At 42.9% G+C, this 13,923-nt stretch overlaps 1 protein-coding gene across 1 annotated transcript in view; it reads right to left on the reverse strand.

The window, feature by feature from the left end:
- Positions 1–6,946: 6,946 nt before the first annotated feature.
- LOC142245199 (vomeronasal type-2 receptor 26-like) overlaps positions 6,947–13,923 on the reverse strand; it is a 36,957-nt gene continuing 29,980 nt past the window's right edge. Inside the window, exon 4 of the mRNA XM_075318112.1 lies at positions 6,947–7,872. Coding sequence (XP_075174227.1) covers positions 6,947–7,872 — 926 coding nt within the window. The remainder of the gene's footprint in view (positions 7,873–13,923) is intronic.

Here is a 13,923-nt window from a genome sequence, read left to right on the forward strand (position 1 = left end):
GCAAGGTCAGCAACGGCGGTGATTGTCCGGAGGGGTGACCGTTTGGAAGTTCCTGGAAGGACCGCGGACGGGTGGTGGCCCGGCGGTCTGGAGCAGTGTACAAAGGACAGTCAGCACCAGGGCAGGGGCCTCTCGGACCCCAGCAAGGCTAGGAGTCGCCATAATTTGCCAAATCTGTCAGTGAAGGGGACGTCTGTCTCCCAACAAGCAAGTCCCGATTAAAGGCAACAGCCCAACCATTACAGTAGAGACACCGCAAGGGCACCAGTTTCTAAGGGCCAGTGCCTGCGGGCAAAGAGTAGAGATCCTCCGGTCCAGCTTGAAGCCAGGGAGCGGGTCACCGGTGGGAACCCATCGAGACCATCAACAACATTAGGTGCAGGAAAAGGGACATCACCGTCACCTACTGGGGAAAGCAAGTGCAGCCGTCTGTGGGAACCGTCTTTCCAGCCGTGTGTTTTACCGAGAACTGTGTCCACGTCTCAGGCTGAATGAGTACCACAGTGCTGCAAGGCACAGCGCTGCCCCCGCGTCCCTGCACCCACCAAGCCCTGCATCTACCCACCTCAACACTGGGCCCCGGGATCACCAACCCCTACCCACGGAGGGGCAACACAACAACTTGCTGCTTCCCACCATCACTCCCGGGATCCCCACACCGAGCAGCGGTGGTGCTAACAGATCACCACAACCGTGGGTGGCGTCACGGACAATAGACTATATCCCAAAACTCAATCCCCTTTCACTCACGGGCGAGGAGCGCCGCTCGAGAACCCCCGGGACCCGGCCCACCGCTCCAGAGCCACCAATGAGCAGCAGCAGCCGGACCCGAGCAGAGGGGGGAGCGCAGAGCTGACACCCTCCTCCCCGCCCGCGACATATGCATACCCAAGTGAGCAAACCAGTATGCACCAACAATGGTAAGATGCAGAAGAGACAAAGGTGGATTTACAAAATGCTAACAAAATAATAAAGACTAAATATTAGATTTTTAAAACCTGCATAACTAATCATATGCTAAATAATTGCAAGTCAAATTATTTATGAGGTAGCCAAAATTAATGTCTAGAAAATGAAGGTTGTCTCACACAAAGCTGCAGTGGAGGGAGAGATATGGAGCCTGAAAGTGTAAAGTTCACATCATTGTTACCCTTTTGCTTGTCAGTGTAGCATAGGTGAAGAGATATATTGCAGTGTAAGCCCAGGATAGGGAGTCTCCTCAGCAGTAATATAACAGAATGGTTATAGAACACAATGGACCAGCAGGAGATATAAAACTGTGTTTAGCAGTGGCGCAGTCATTACATAGTATAGAAAATGATGGGACAGGCAATGAGATGTCTGTGTACACTAGGTCAGCATTGGCAGCTCCAGTAGAAAAATAGAAGGTGGAAAAGGAGTAGAAGGCATATGCCAAATAGTAGATGATGATGATTATAATGGTGATGTTGTTGATGATGTCATTAATCAAGCCACCATCTTCCTAGTAGGCCCACATCTTTAAGTGATACCTAATTGTGGTCAGCATCATCCACTGCTTATTATTCTATGGATGAGTTGCTTCTTTCTATCAAGCTGCAAATCTCATATTAGATGACTTCTTGAAAAATTTAAAAATAAAATATGGCATTGTAGTAAACAGCAATATGTAAAACACTGTTGCTGCACTACAAGTGGGCAAAGTGACACATTTCTCACAAGGCAAATGTCTTAAATGTGATTGTGCAATATTTTTAAAGAAATATACCCTCCTAAAGATGGTGATGGCTTGTCAACCATTCTTACAAGGCAAAGCACAATCTCTAGTAAAGATGTGCCACCACCCTACTGTTCGAGTTCAGTTTGGTTCGTCGAACGGCGGGTGTGTTCGTCAAACGTTTGACGAACGTTCGACGAACACCTTCGAACCCCATTGAAAACAATGGCAGGCAAACACAAACACATACAAACACATTATACATAAACACATAGTTAATAATAAACATTGCCAGTATACTTACAGGTCCCGTGACGCGTTCTGCAGACTGTCTCCTGCCGCTTCACCTTCCAGTCATCGCTGTGTCCTCGCGGTAACCAGCACTGATGATAGGACCTTTCCGTGATGTCATAGAATGTGACCAGTCACATGTGTATTATCTCATTGGCTATAGTCTGGTCACATGGCATTGATGTCATGCTAGGTCCTGTCAGTGCATGTCGCCAGTATGCGGTGCACCCTCGAGCATCTCCATTCTCAGTATCCTCGGCGAGTACCGGCGAGATACTCGGGCTCATGCTTGGCTTCCTGTTCCTGCATGTCAGCGCTCTTGACAGAGTCAGCCCACATGCAGGGACTGGATGCCAAAGCTGGTGAATAGCGGTGTCGGGAATCAGGTGATCGGAGATCACCGTTGCTATAGTAACCCACCTGTCAGGTTACTATTATATTATACTATTATACTATTATATTGCAACGGTGGCAGCGGTGACGTCACCGCTTACCAACCCACAGCCTCTGCTCACTCACTGAGTGATTAGACTGCACGGGGAGCAGCGTTCTTCCTCCCATGCAGTGCTGTCTGATGTAGAAGAGCAGCATGGGTTGAAGGAGAAAGAAGACAGAAGACCATGATCGTGAAGGGGTGAGAGGGAGTAATAAACATGGAGTCTCTAAGTGTGTCTGTGTATTTATTTCTATTAAAGTATTTTTTCTCTGTGTGGTGTCTTTTATTTAACCCTTTATTGGAGATTCTTAATGGTCTTGTCAAACTTGCCTGACATTAAGAATCTCTGGCTTAATACTAGCTAGTAAAACAAAGCTAGTATTAACCCCTTATTACCCAGCGAGCCACCCGGCATCAGGGCTGCTGGAAGAATTGGATACAGCACCAGAAGATGGCGCTTCCATGAAAGCGCCATTTTCTGGGGCGGCTGCGCACTGCAATTTGCAGCATAGGGGCCAAGAAAGCTTGGGCCAACCTGTGCTGCGGATTCCAATCCCCAGCTGCCTTATTGTACCTGGCTGGACACAAAAACGGGGCGAAGCCCATGTCGTTTTTTTTTTTTTTTTTAATTGTTTTATGAAATTCATGAAATAATTAAAAAAAGGGCTTCCCTATATTTTTAGTTCCCAGCCGAGTACAAATAGGCAGCTGGGGGTTAGGGGCAGCCATACCTGCCTGCTGTATGTAGCTAGCATACAAAAATATGGCGAAGCTCACGTCATTTTTTTTGCAGTTTTTTGGCAAAAAAAATAAAAAATGCTTCCCTGGATTTTCCATTGCCAGTGAAGGTAACACCAAGCAGTGGGGGTTAACAGCCAGTAGCTGCTTGGATTACCCTTAGCTACCAATACAAAAAAGGCAGCGGGAGCCCACATATTTTTTTTTTTAATTATTTATTTAAATAACGAAAAAAAAAAGGGCTTCCCTGTATTTTGATTGCCTAACATCACAATAATGTAAAAATAAATCATTAAAAAAAATGACGTTGCGCTCCGTGGTATTTTTGTTTCTCAGTGCAGATAAAGCAGAGAGCTATGGGTTGCCACCCCCATCTGCCTGGCGTTACCTTGGCTGGTAATCAAAATACAGGGAAGCACATTAATTTTTTTATTTAAAAAAATAGTTAAAAAAAATGCATGGGCTCCCGCCATATTTTGATCGCCAGTCAGGTAAAGCCAGGCAGCAGGAGGCTGGGATTTTTGGCAGCCCGCAGCCACCCCTGGAAATGGCGCATTGTTTCCTAGCGCCATTTCCAGGCACTTTATCCGGCTCGTCCAGCGGCCGTGATGGCGGTGGTTCGCTGGTTAATAAAGGGGTTAATACCAGCTTTGTATTCTCAGATGGTACTAAGTCCAAAATTCATGGTGTCACGCTGATATTAGACATGGCCACCATGAATTTCTAGTACAGATAAAAAAAACACAACACAGAAAAATATTTTTAGTAGAAATAAAGCACAACACAATTAGTGACTCCATCTCTATTGAAGTAAAGGACCCCCCTCCACAGTAATCCTGGGTCAAGGATCCAATCCAGATCTAATATCATCTGATCAGTTTGCTGGAAGGCAAAGCGATCAGATGATGTGTCAGGTTCAACGGCCTGAATCACATCATACATCAGCTGATTGTATGAACGGCTTTTATACAATCAGCTGATGCATCAGTGCAAAAAAAAAGCCAGCTACACACCTCTGTGCAGACTCTCATCCGACCGCTGCAGGACACGGCGGTAATCAGCTGATGAAGTCTCCTGACGGCATCAGCTGATAGTTTAGCCAGCTGGGGGGATAAAAAGCCGGTCTTACCGCTGGACTTATACTGTCAGCTGATTCCGTAAGGTGACCGCATCAGCTGATCATCGCCAGGTCCTGCAGCTATCAGAATGCGTCCAGGGAGTCTGCACACAGCCGGAGTGGGGGTGGTGTTACCTGGAAGAGGAGCTGGGAACAGACATGGCACCGGGAGTCTGCAGACAGGTGAATATGATATTTCTTTTTTCTACTGTTCACTTTTGATTAAGCAGTTGTTTCCACCTCCCTTCCAGACATAGTGCTGCATGGGAGGTGGAAGCAGAGGTGGCAGTACCGGGTGGATTCTGTGTTCACCAACACAAGGAATCCTCTTCCTATACACGTCACTGTACTACCCACCCCTTGCATTTATAGCTGTGTTTATAGTCTTAGAAACGCTTAGGGTCCCATCGCACTTAGTGACACACCAACGATTCGACCAGCGATCCGACCTGGCAGGGATCGTTGGTGCATCGCTACATGGTCGCTGGTGAGCTGTCAATTAGGCAGTACACCATAGCGACCAGCCACCAGCGACCTGTGTAACGACGCTGTGCTTGGTAACCAGGGTACACATCAGGTTACTAAGCAAAGCGCTTTGCTTGGATACCCAATATGTACCCTGTTTTCAAGCATATGCTGCTCTCAGGCTGCCAGCGATGGCTCCCTGCACACATAGCTAGGGTACACATCGGGTTACTAAGCAAAGCGCTTTGCTTGGATACCCAATATGTACCCTGGTTACCAGCTTACCGCAGGCTGCCAGCGCTGGCTCCATACACACGTAGCTATAAAAAGCTACAGTTACGCTTTTGGTGATCGAATCGTTATCAAAAATAACCTCGAACGATCGAACGGTAAGCAAATCATTCGAGTTCGTCGAACGAGTTGATCATAACAAAAACAACTCAAATTTAAAATTGGCGAACGGTTAGATTCGAACAACACTCCTCTGAAAATACCGATCGATTCGAGCAGGTTTGCAACACAATAAAATTTAAAGGGAACCAATCACCAGGATTTTCATATATAAGCTAAAGTCAGTGCTATACTGGCACTATCAGGCTGATTCTACTGTATGCATACCTGTAGTGGTCAGCTCGGATGTATAGATTTTGATATCCAAGAAAGTAAAGTTTATAAAATCGGCAGCTGCTTGAGTGACAGCAGCTGAGGATCAGATAATATATGGAGGGGAATTCATAGTTATCCCCTCCCCCTGTTAGAATTACCATAAAAGTGTGATACAATCAATGTAACTTTTCTCTTCTAGGACCTGTGGTGATGTCATACCAATGTGACCAGAAGGAGTGGGGCCTCAGCCAACAAGGTTGAGATCAGGAAGCAACATTTTCCTATTGGCTGAGGCCCCGCTCCTTCTGGTCACACAGGTCCTGCTAGTGAAAAGTTAAATCGATTGCATAATACTTATGCTAATTCTAACAGAGGGAGCAGATAACTAGGAATACCCCCCAGATATTATCTGCTCCTCAGCTGCTGTCACTCAAGCAGCTGCTGACTTTATAAACTTTACTTTCTTAGATTTCAAAACCTAAACATCAGAGCTGACCACTACAGGTATGTATAGACTCAGACTGATAGTGCCATTATAGCACTGGTTACAGCTTATATACAAAAATCCTGGTGATTGCTTCCCTTTAATGTTGTATTTTCTGGAGCTGCATACTGTGTAGACTAATGGCAGTTTGAAAACCTTAACCTGGAGTACTTGAAATCAGCCATTAGCAACAGTAGAAAAATATGTCGGCTACTAAGTCCCTTCAAAGAGGTTACTAACTTTGTCAGTGGGGCATAAATTATGTCATCTGACTCCTATGTATGTGAAAAAATACTCAACAGAATATAACAAATGATAAAGGAAGAGCAGAAGCTTCTTTATGTTTATCACTGCACTGGGGTTGTTGGGGACCTTCAGGGACAAAGTAACATCTATTAGGATATGGAGGACGAAAAGGAGATGGAGCAGCAGAAGGTAGTAACTGAGTAAGGGATCAAGGCTGAAATTGTGAAATTAAAGACAGTGCTGGCTATGATGAGTGTTGGCAAACCTAGCCAGCTGCAAGCTCAATTGCTTTTAGACTATAAGGCATATCATTATCAAGGAGCAAAGGCGTTACTGCTGAATAGCCATTGTTTGCACCCTGGCTATAGTGGGGGACTCTTTTGTGATTAATGAAATAGTCAAAATTAGTGTATTATCAGCTAATCAATTCCTGAGCAGACAAATGCCTACTGCATGTCTGACCAAGAGGCCCTTCTCTACCACCAGCAGTGTCAACACTTCCCACCTGTGTATTTTGTAGCTGAAATAGCAGCAATTATGGTATACGGTAAAGCTTTGCAAAAAATTTACCCCCTTGGATTGTTTTTACTATTTTATTTTACATTACAACCTGTGTTTAAATATTGTTTAATCTGATTTGCGTGTGATGCATCAGCACTAAATATTGAAGAAGTAAAATGAGAAAAATTGCCATGTGCCTATGTATTCACCCCTTGTGTAAGGAAGCTCATAAAAATTTCTGGTGCAAGCAATTACCTTCATAGGTCACATGCTTAGTGAAAGGAAGTGCCATAGTCTATCAGTATATACACACCATTTTTAAAAACTACACATTGAAAACATCTGAATACATTAAATACTAAATATTTAAGTGGTTTTATTTTCTCTACCATATTTTTGCTTTTTTAACAAATTACCTTTTGAATTGAAGTCTGGTCTCAGAATAATAATATAACATTTAGGATAAAATATACAAACTAAAATGCCAACATTTGAAGACAATATTGCAAATATCTCTACCAGAACTGTACTTATTCCAGTTACGCTTAAATAGGCTGGAATAAAAGCCACCCAGACGCTGCAGACCACCAGCATGCTGAATGTGATGTTTTTAGCTTCATTGAAACTATCTGGCAAATTCCTTGCCAGAAAAGCCACCACGAAACTAATGGCAGCAAGAAAGCCTATGTAACCAAGGATAATGGAAAATGCCATTATTGACCCTTCATTACACTGGAGAATGATTTTGTCGGCATACAAGTCAAAGTTGTTTTCTGGGAATGGCGGTGCAGTAGATAACCAGAAAATGCAAAGTATAGTTTGTGCAAAAGAGCAAACAAACACTAAACAGTTGGTGATCTTCACTCCAATAAATTTTCTACATTTGCTTCCGGGCTTGGTGGCTTTGAAGGCCATGTAGACCATGATGGTTTTAGCCAAAATAGAAGAGATGGCTACTGAGAAGATGATCCCAAATAAAGTCTGACGAAGCATACAGGTGACATGTGTAGGGCGACCCAGGAACAAAAATATACAGAGAAAGCTTAACATGATGGAGACAAGCAAGAAGAAGCTTAAGCTTTGGTTAGTTGCTCTTACAATTGGTGTATCTCTAAATATAGTGAAGATTCCCAAGATGACAGAAGTCTTGAGAAAAAGAAAAATAACAATGATAGATATTCCGAGAGTTATTGAGTCGTTGGAGTATGATAAATAGTCAGTCTCCTTTAGTGCACATTGATTGTTGTCATTTGGCCACTGGTCTCTTGGACACCCGATGCATGATCGCTTGTCTAAAAGAAGAATATAAAAGAAAAATTATTTATGAATCTATAACTTATTTTTACAATATGGAAGTTTTGAAACTTTGTGTAGACTTAGAGATTAGAGATGAGCGAGTCCGTGGAAATTCAGATTTAGCGAGTTCAGCCATGCTTTAGATAAAGTTTGGTTTGTAACCTAAACTTAAGGTCCAGTCACACTAAGCAACTTACCAGCGATCCCAACAATGATAGGGATCGCTGGTAAGTTGCTAGGAGGTTGCTGGTGAGATGTCACACTGCGACGCTCCAGCGATCCCACCAGCAACCTGACCTGGCAGGGATCGCTGGAGCGTCGCTACACAAGTTGCTGGTGAGCTCACCAGCAACCAGTGACCAGCCCCCAGCGCCGCGTGGAAGATGCTGCGCTTGGTAACTAAGGTAAATATCGGGTAACCAACCCGATATTTACCTTGGTTACTAGCGCACGGAGCTACACGTGCACAGAGCAGGGAGCAGCGCACACTAAGCGCTGGCTCCCTGCTCTCCTAGTTACAGCACACATCGGGTTAATTACCCGATGTGTACTGCAGCTACATGTGCACAGAGCAGGGAGCAGCGCACAATGCTTAGCGCTGGCTCCTTGCTCTCCTAGTTACAGCACACATCGTGTTAATTAACCCGATGTGTCCTGCAGCTACATGTGCACAGAGCAGGAGCCGGCACTGACAGTGAGAGCGGCGGAGGCTGGTAACAAAGGTAAATATCGGGTAACCAAGGACAGGGTTTCTTGGTTACCCGATGTTTACTGTGGTTACCAGCCTCCGCAGAAGCCGGCTCCTGCTGCCTGCACATTCAGTTGTTGCTGTCTCGCTGTCACACACAGCGATCTGCGCTTCACAGCGGGACAGCAACAACTAAAAAATGGCCCAGGACATTCAGCAACAACCAGCGACCTCACAGCAGAGGCCAGGTTGTTGCTGGATGTCACACACAGCAACATCGCTAGCAACGTCACAAAAGTTGTTCGTTAGCAGCGATGTTGCTAGCGATGTTGCTTAATGTGACGGGGCCTTTAACCTGAAATACTGTGGAAGTCACTAATTGGGCAGTTTGGCTCTGTGCACACATACAGTTAGCCAAAACAGAGCACTTCCGGAGAGGGGTCTTTCAATTTTTTTTGGTGCATACTATATCTGAGTAGACTGTTGTTACCCCAAGTGCGATCCATTCAAACACTGCAAGCAGCTGGCTGTGGGCTGAGCACCGAGCGTACCCGAGCACAGCGATACTTGAGTGAGTGGTCAGCATACGTAAAGCACCCAAACTGTTAACTTGAACACTGTTGTTTTATGTAAAGTCTGTGTTTAATAAAATTACCAAACTTTACTTTTCAAGTCCCCTCATCTCTGCTAGAGATCCTTTGTACATGCTTTATGATTACGCTCTTTATGATAAGTAGAGGATTTGGCACATAGAGCTTTGTAGAATCTTTCTGGAAAAAAATGTTTGGTCTTTTAGCTAGGTTAAGCCATTTATTTAAAAATATGGCATACATTATTTATATACATATGGCATAAATAGCAATAAGATATGTCTTAATATGCCATCAATGTCTATTGTTAGAAAACCAAGTAATAACGCATATCACTTGTTGAATAAGAAAATAAAAAAAATTGCAGTTACATTTGAACTCCTCCATTTCAATATAATAAATTGGGTTATGTGATTACAAGACTGATAACCAGTGTTGTGAGCAACAATGATTAAAAAAAATGTCATGGGTTCCCACCTATTTTGGATAACCAGGGTAGGTGAAGCAGACAACGGGGGGCTGAAACCCTGAGCTGTCTGCTTTACCTTGGCTAGTTATCAAAAATAAAGGGGATCTTATGTCATTTTTTAAAACTATTTATATAAATAATTTTAAAAAATGGCATGGAGTTCCCCATATTTTGATAACTAGCCAATGTAAAGCAGACAACTGGTGGCTGTTATTATCAGAGAGGGAAGGTCCATGGTTATTGGGCCTTTCCAGGCCTAAGAATCACAGCTCACAGCTGCCCCAGAAGTAATGCATTCATTGGATGCACCAATTGTAGAGCTATGCCCGACTCTTCCTAATTACTGGCATTTGTTAAAATTATTTATTTAAAAAATTTTAAAAAGTGGCATGGAATCCCCTCTATTTTTGATAACCAGCCAAGTTAAAGTTAAAGTTGCTGGTTATAAAAAATAGGTGTCTTTTTTATATTTATGCTATATCCACATTTGTTTGCAGGCAATTGCCCCCATTTTGCAGCCCTCTAGCGCTTACTATGACCATTGTACAGCTGTATTACAGCACATAAGACTATTGACTTATATTGGGTTCTTTGTCCTAAGTAAAGTTTGGTTCAAGTTCAGGTCCTGAAACAAACTTTTTTATAATGTCCGGCCAAACTCTGCAAACTTGAACATCCATGGGTCTACTCATCATTAATTATCACAACGTAGTGTCTGAGTTTAACCACTATCCTGTTGCTGAGGTAAATATACCAAGACCTACCCATGTTTCCCTGAAAATAAAAGAGCGTCTTATATTATTTTTTGCCCTGAACAAATGCACTCTTGCTTATTTTCATTGTAGGTTTTATGGGTAACACGGCTAAGGTTAACCCTAAAAGAAGGCAAACAATACTCAAGAGAATCACCCTGACCAGACCCTGGACATATTCATCACTGTTCTGTTAAGTTCCCCTATACACAACAGCAGTTGCACCTCCTGCTGACTGGAAGCCGTATCACTCAGGCAAAGTTAGTGCTAGCAGAGTGATACTGCGACCAGATGTGTCCATGTGTGAGTCGAGTGATACTGCGATTAGATGTGTGTGCGTGCGTGTGTGTAAGAGAGAGAGCAGAATGATACTGGACCTGATCTGTGTGTGAGAGCGGAGGACTACTAGACCCAATCTATGTGTGCGAGTGGAATGGTGAGGGATCTGACAGCGACACAGATTTCTGTGAGAGAGGTCATCAACTGTTGGCACTTGCCAGCTGTAGTTGTTCGGGGTCTAGTGAATATGATTTTGTTTGGCGGGTGTCTGGTTTCTTTATTGGCTGTCCTCTCTTTCTTGAGGCTGCCTTCTCTCTTTTGAAGATGCCTTCTATCTTCTATCCTGTAACATTGAAAACGCAATGCTTGTATCTACATCTGTTAAAAATGACATCCATGAAGTTGTGAGCAAAGTTGGCGATTTCACAATTGTTAATATTTACAAGCCTCCTGCAGTACAATGGCCCACAGAAGTCATTCATGTTCACCCACACCCTACTGTATACATAGGAGATTTTAATAGCCACCACGAGCTTTAGCAATATGCTAGCAACGATGACAATGGCGAGTATCTGGTAAACTGGTCTGAAGCGTATAATATATTCCTCGTTTTTGATGCAAAGGACTTTCCAACTTTCCAGTCAGCAGCCTGGCAGAGAGGATACAATCCTGACTTATGTTTTGTCTCACGCAATAGAAACAATCAACCTTTGTCTACATCTCGATGTGTTGTCAAACATTTCCCTCGTAGCCAGCATCGCCCTGTCATCATCACCATTGGAGTATCTATTCCTCTTGTAACGTCATAGTATCATAGTATCATAGTTTTAAGGTTGAAGGGAGACTCTAAGTCCATCTAGTTCAACCCGTAGCCTAACATGTTGATCCAGAGGAAGGCAAAAAACCCCAATGTGGCAAACAAGTTCCAATGGGGAAATAATTTCCTTCCTGACTCCACATCCGGCAATCAGACTAGTTCCCTGGATCAATACCCTGTCATAAAATCTAATATACATAACTGGTAATATTAAATTTTTCAAGAAAGGCATCCAGGCTCTGCTTAAATGTTAGTAGTGAATCACTCATTACAACATCATGCGGCAGAGAGTTCCATAGTCTCACTGCTCGTATCCGCGTCCTCGATGGAACCTTGCCAAAGCCAACTGGAAGAAGTTTGCAGATCACCTTGATAAGTGTATCGGCTGGATACCTCCAATCAGTGAAAACTATGAACGGTTTTGTAAAGCAGTTATTACAGCTGCAAAGAAATCAATACCACGTGGCTCTCACAAAGAATATATCCCAGGATGGTCTGATGAATGTGAACAACTGTACAGACAATTTCTTGAGAGTGAAGATGGTGAAATTGGTGAGGAATTGTTGAACAAACTGAATGCAGCACGTTGTATTAAATGGATGGAAACAGTTGAGAATTTGGACTTTAAAAGGTCCAGTAGAAAAGCATGGTCTCTTTTAAGAAAACTAGAAGGAAATCGTAAAGTAAAGCACAAAATGAATTCTATAACTTCAAATCAAATTGCAGCACATATTGTGAACATATCAAGAAGCCCAAAAGACCGAGCTCACACCATAGAAGTTAAAAGTAAGTTTAAGCTACTAAAATCATCAGTGGCGCCATCTGAAGTATACTCACGTGCTTTTACAACCTGTTACATTGAAATTGCCCTTGCTGAAACTAAAATTAACAAAGCTCCCGGCTCTGATGGGATCCATCCTGAATTTCTCAAAAACTGTGGACCTTATGCGAAAAAATGGATGGCAAAGTTCTTCTCAGATATTATGGAGAATGCTCAAGTCCCTAGTAAATTAAAACATGCCAAAATAATTGCATTGTTAAAACCTGGGAAGCCTGAAGATAATCCATTAAGCTATAGACCCATTGCCTTGTTGAGTTGCTTATATAAGCTCTTAGAACGCTTAATATATAACAAGATCAGTCTAAAGATTTTCGACTCAATACCTATAGAGCAAGCCGGCTTCAGACCTGCTCGAAACTGTTGTGAACAAGTCTTAGCTTTGACAACTCTCATTGAAGCTGATTTCCAGAAGAACAAGAAAGTTTCAGTGGCGTTTATCGATCTCTCTGCTGCATATGATACTGTGTGGAGGGAAGGACTTTTATATAAATTTCTGAAGGTGATTCCATGTAAGAAAATGATGTACCTCTTGAACAATATGATTGCAAATCGAACTTTTCATCTTATTATGGGCGATTCAACCAGTTGTAATAAATCTTGAAACAACGGACTGGCCCAGGGATCAGTGCTGGCACCTCTCCTGTTTGCCCTGTACCTAGCTAATATTCCTAAAACAGTGTCACGGAAATTTGGATATGCCGATGACTGGGCACTTGCTATGGTAAGCAAAACAATGGAGGAAGCAGAGGACATTCTTACAAAAGATCTTAGTGTAATGGGAAAGTACTTCCGACAATGGAGATTAAAACCTAACCCATCAAAAACGGAAGTTTGTTGCTTTCATTTACACAATGCAAGTGCCAAGACTGAACTTAAAGTACAATTTGAAGGCCAATCTGTTAAACAAAATTTCAATCCTAAGTACTTAGGTGTAACCCTTGATAGAAGTCTAACTTTTAAATCCCATCTGGATAAATTGGCACAGAAACTGAAAGCACATAATAATATTATTCAGAAACTTTGTGGATCCTCCTGGGGCTCGGCAACATCTGTTTTGAGAACATCTACTCTTGCCCTGGTGTACTCTGCTGCAGAATACTGTGCTCCAGCATGGTTAAATAGCTGTCATGTAAACTTAATTGACACTTAGCTGAACAACTCTTTGCGTATAATATCTGGTGCTATTAGACCTACACCTGTTCACTGGTTACCTGTGCTGGGTCATATCGCACCCGCAAATCTAAAAAGACAAAAGCTCCTACTTAAAGAATACACTAAAATAGTGAATAATGAAAAACTTCCAATACACCTAAATATCAGAGATGTTACAATACAACGATTGAAATCAAGACACCCACCCATCCGAACTGCAATCACCTTGCATGAACAAGACTTCAATTTAGAGGAGAAATGGCGAGAACTTTGGGTCAATGTAGTAGACGGTGATCCCCAAATGTTCCCTAATTTACAAAACCCTCCACCAGGCTTCAATCTACCAAGGAAAACATGGGTTACTCTAAATTGTATCAGAACAAACTTTGGCGTCTGTGCAGATTTTATGTATAAGTGGGGAAAATATGACTCTCCGACCTGTGACTGTGGAGCAGATCG

This window comes from Anomaloglossus baeobatrachus, chromosome 1, assembly GCF_048569485.1.
Source record: "Anomaloglossus baeobatrachus isolate aAnoBae1 chromosome 1, aAnoBae1.hap1, whole genome shotgun sequence".
Lineage (NCBI taxonomy): Eukaryota > Metazoa > Chordata > Amphibia > Anura > Aromobatidae > Anomaloglossus > Anomaloglossus baeobatrachus.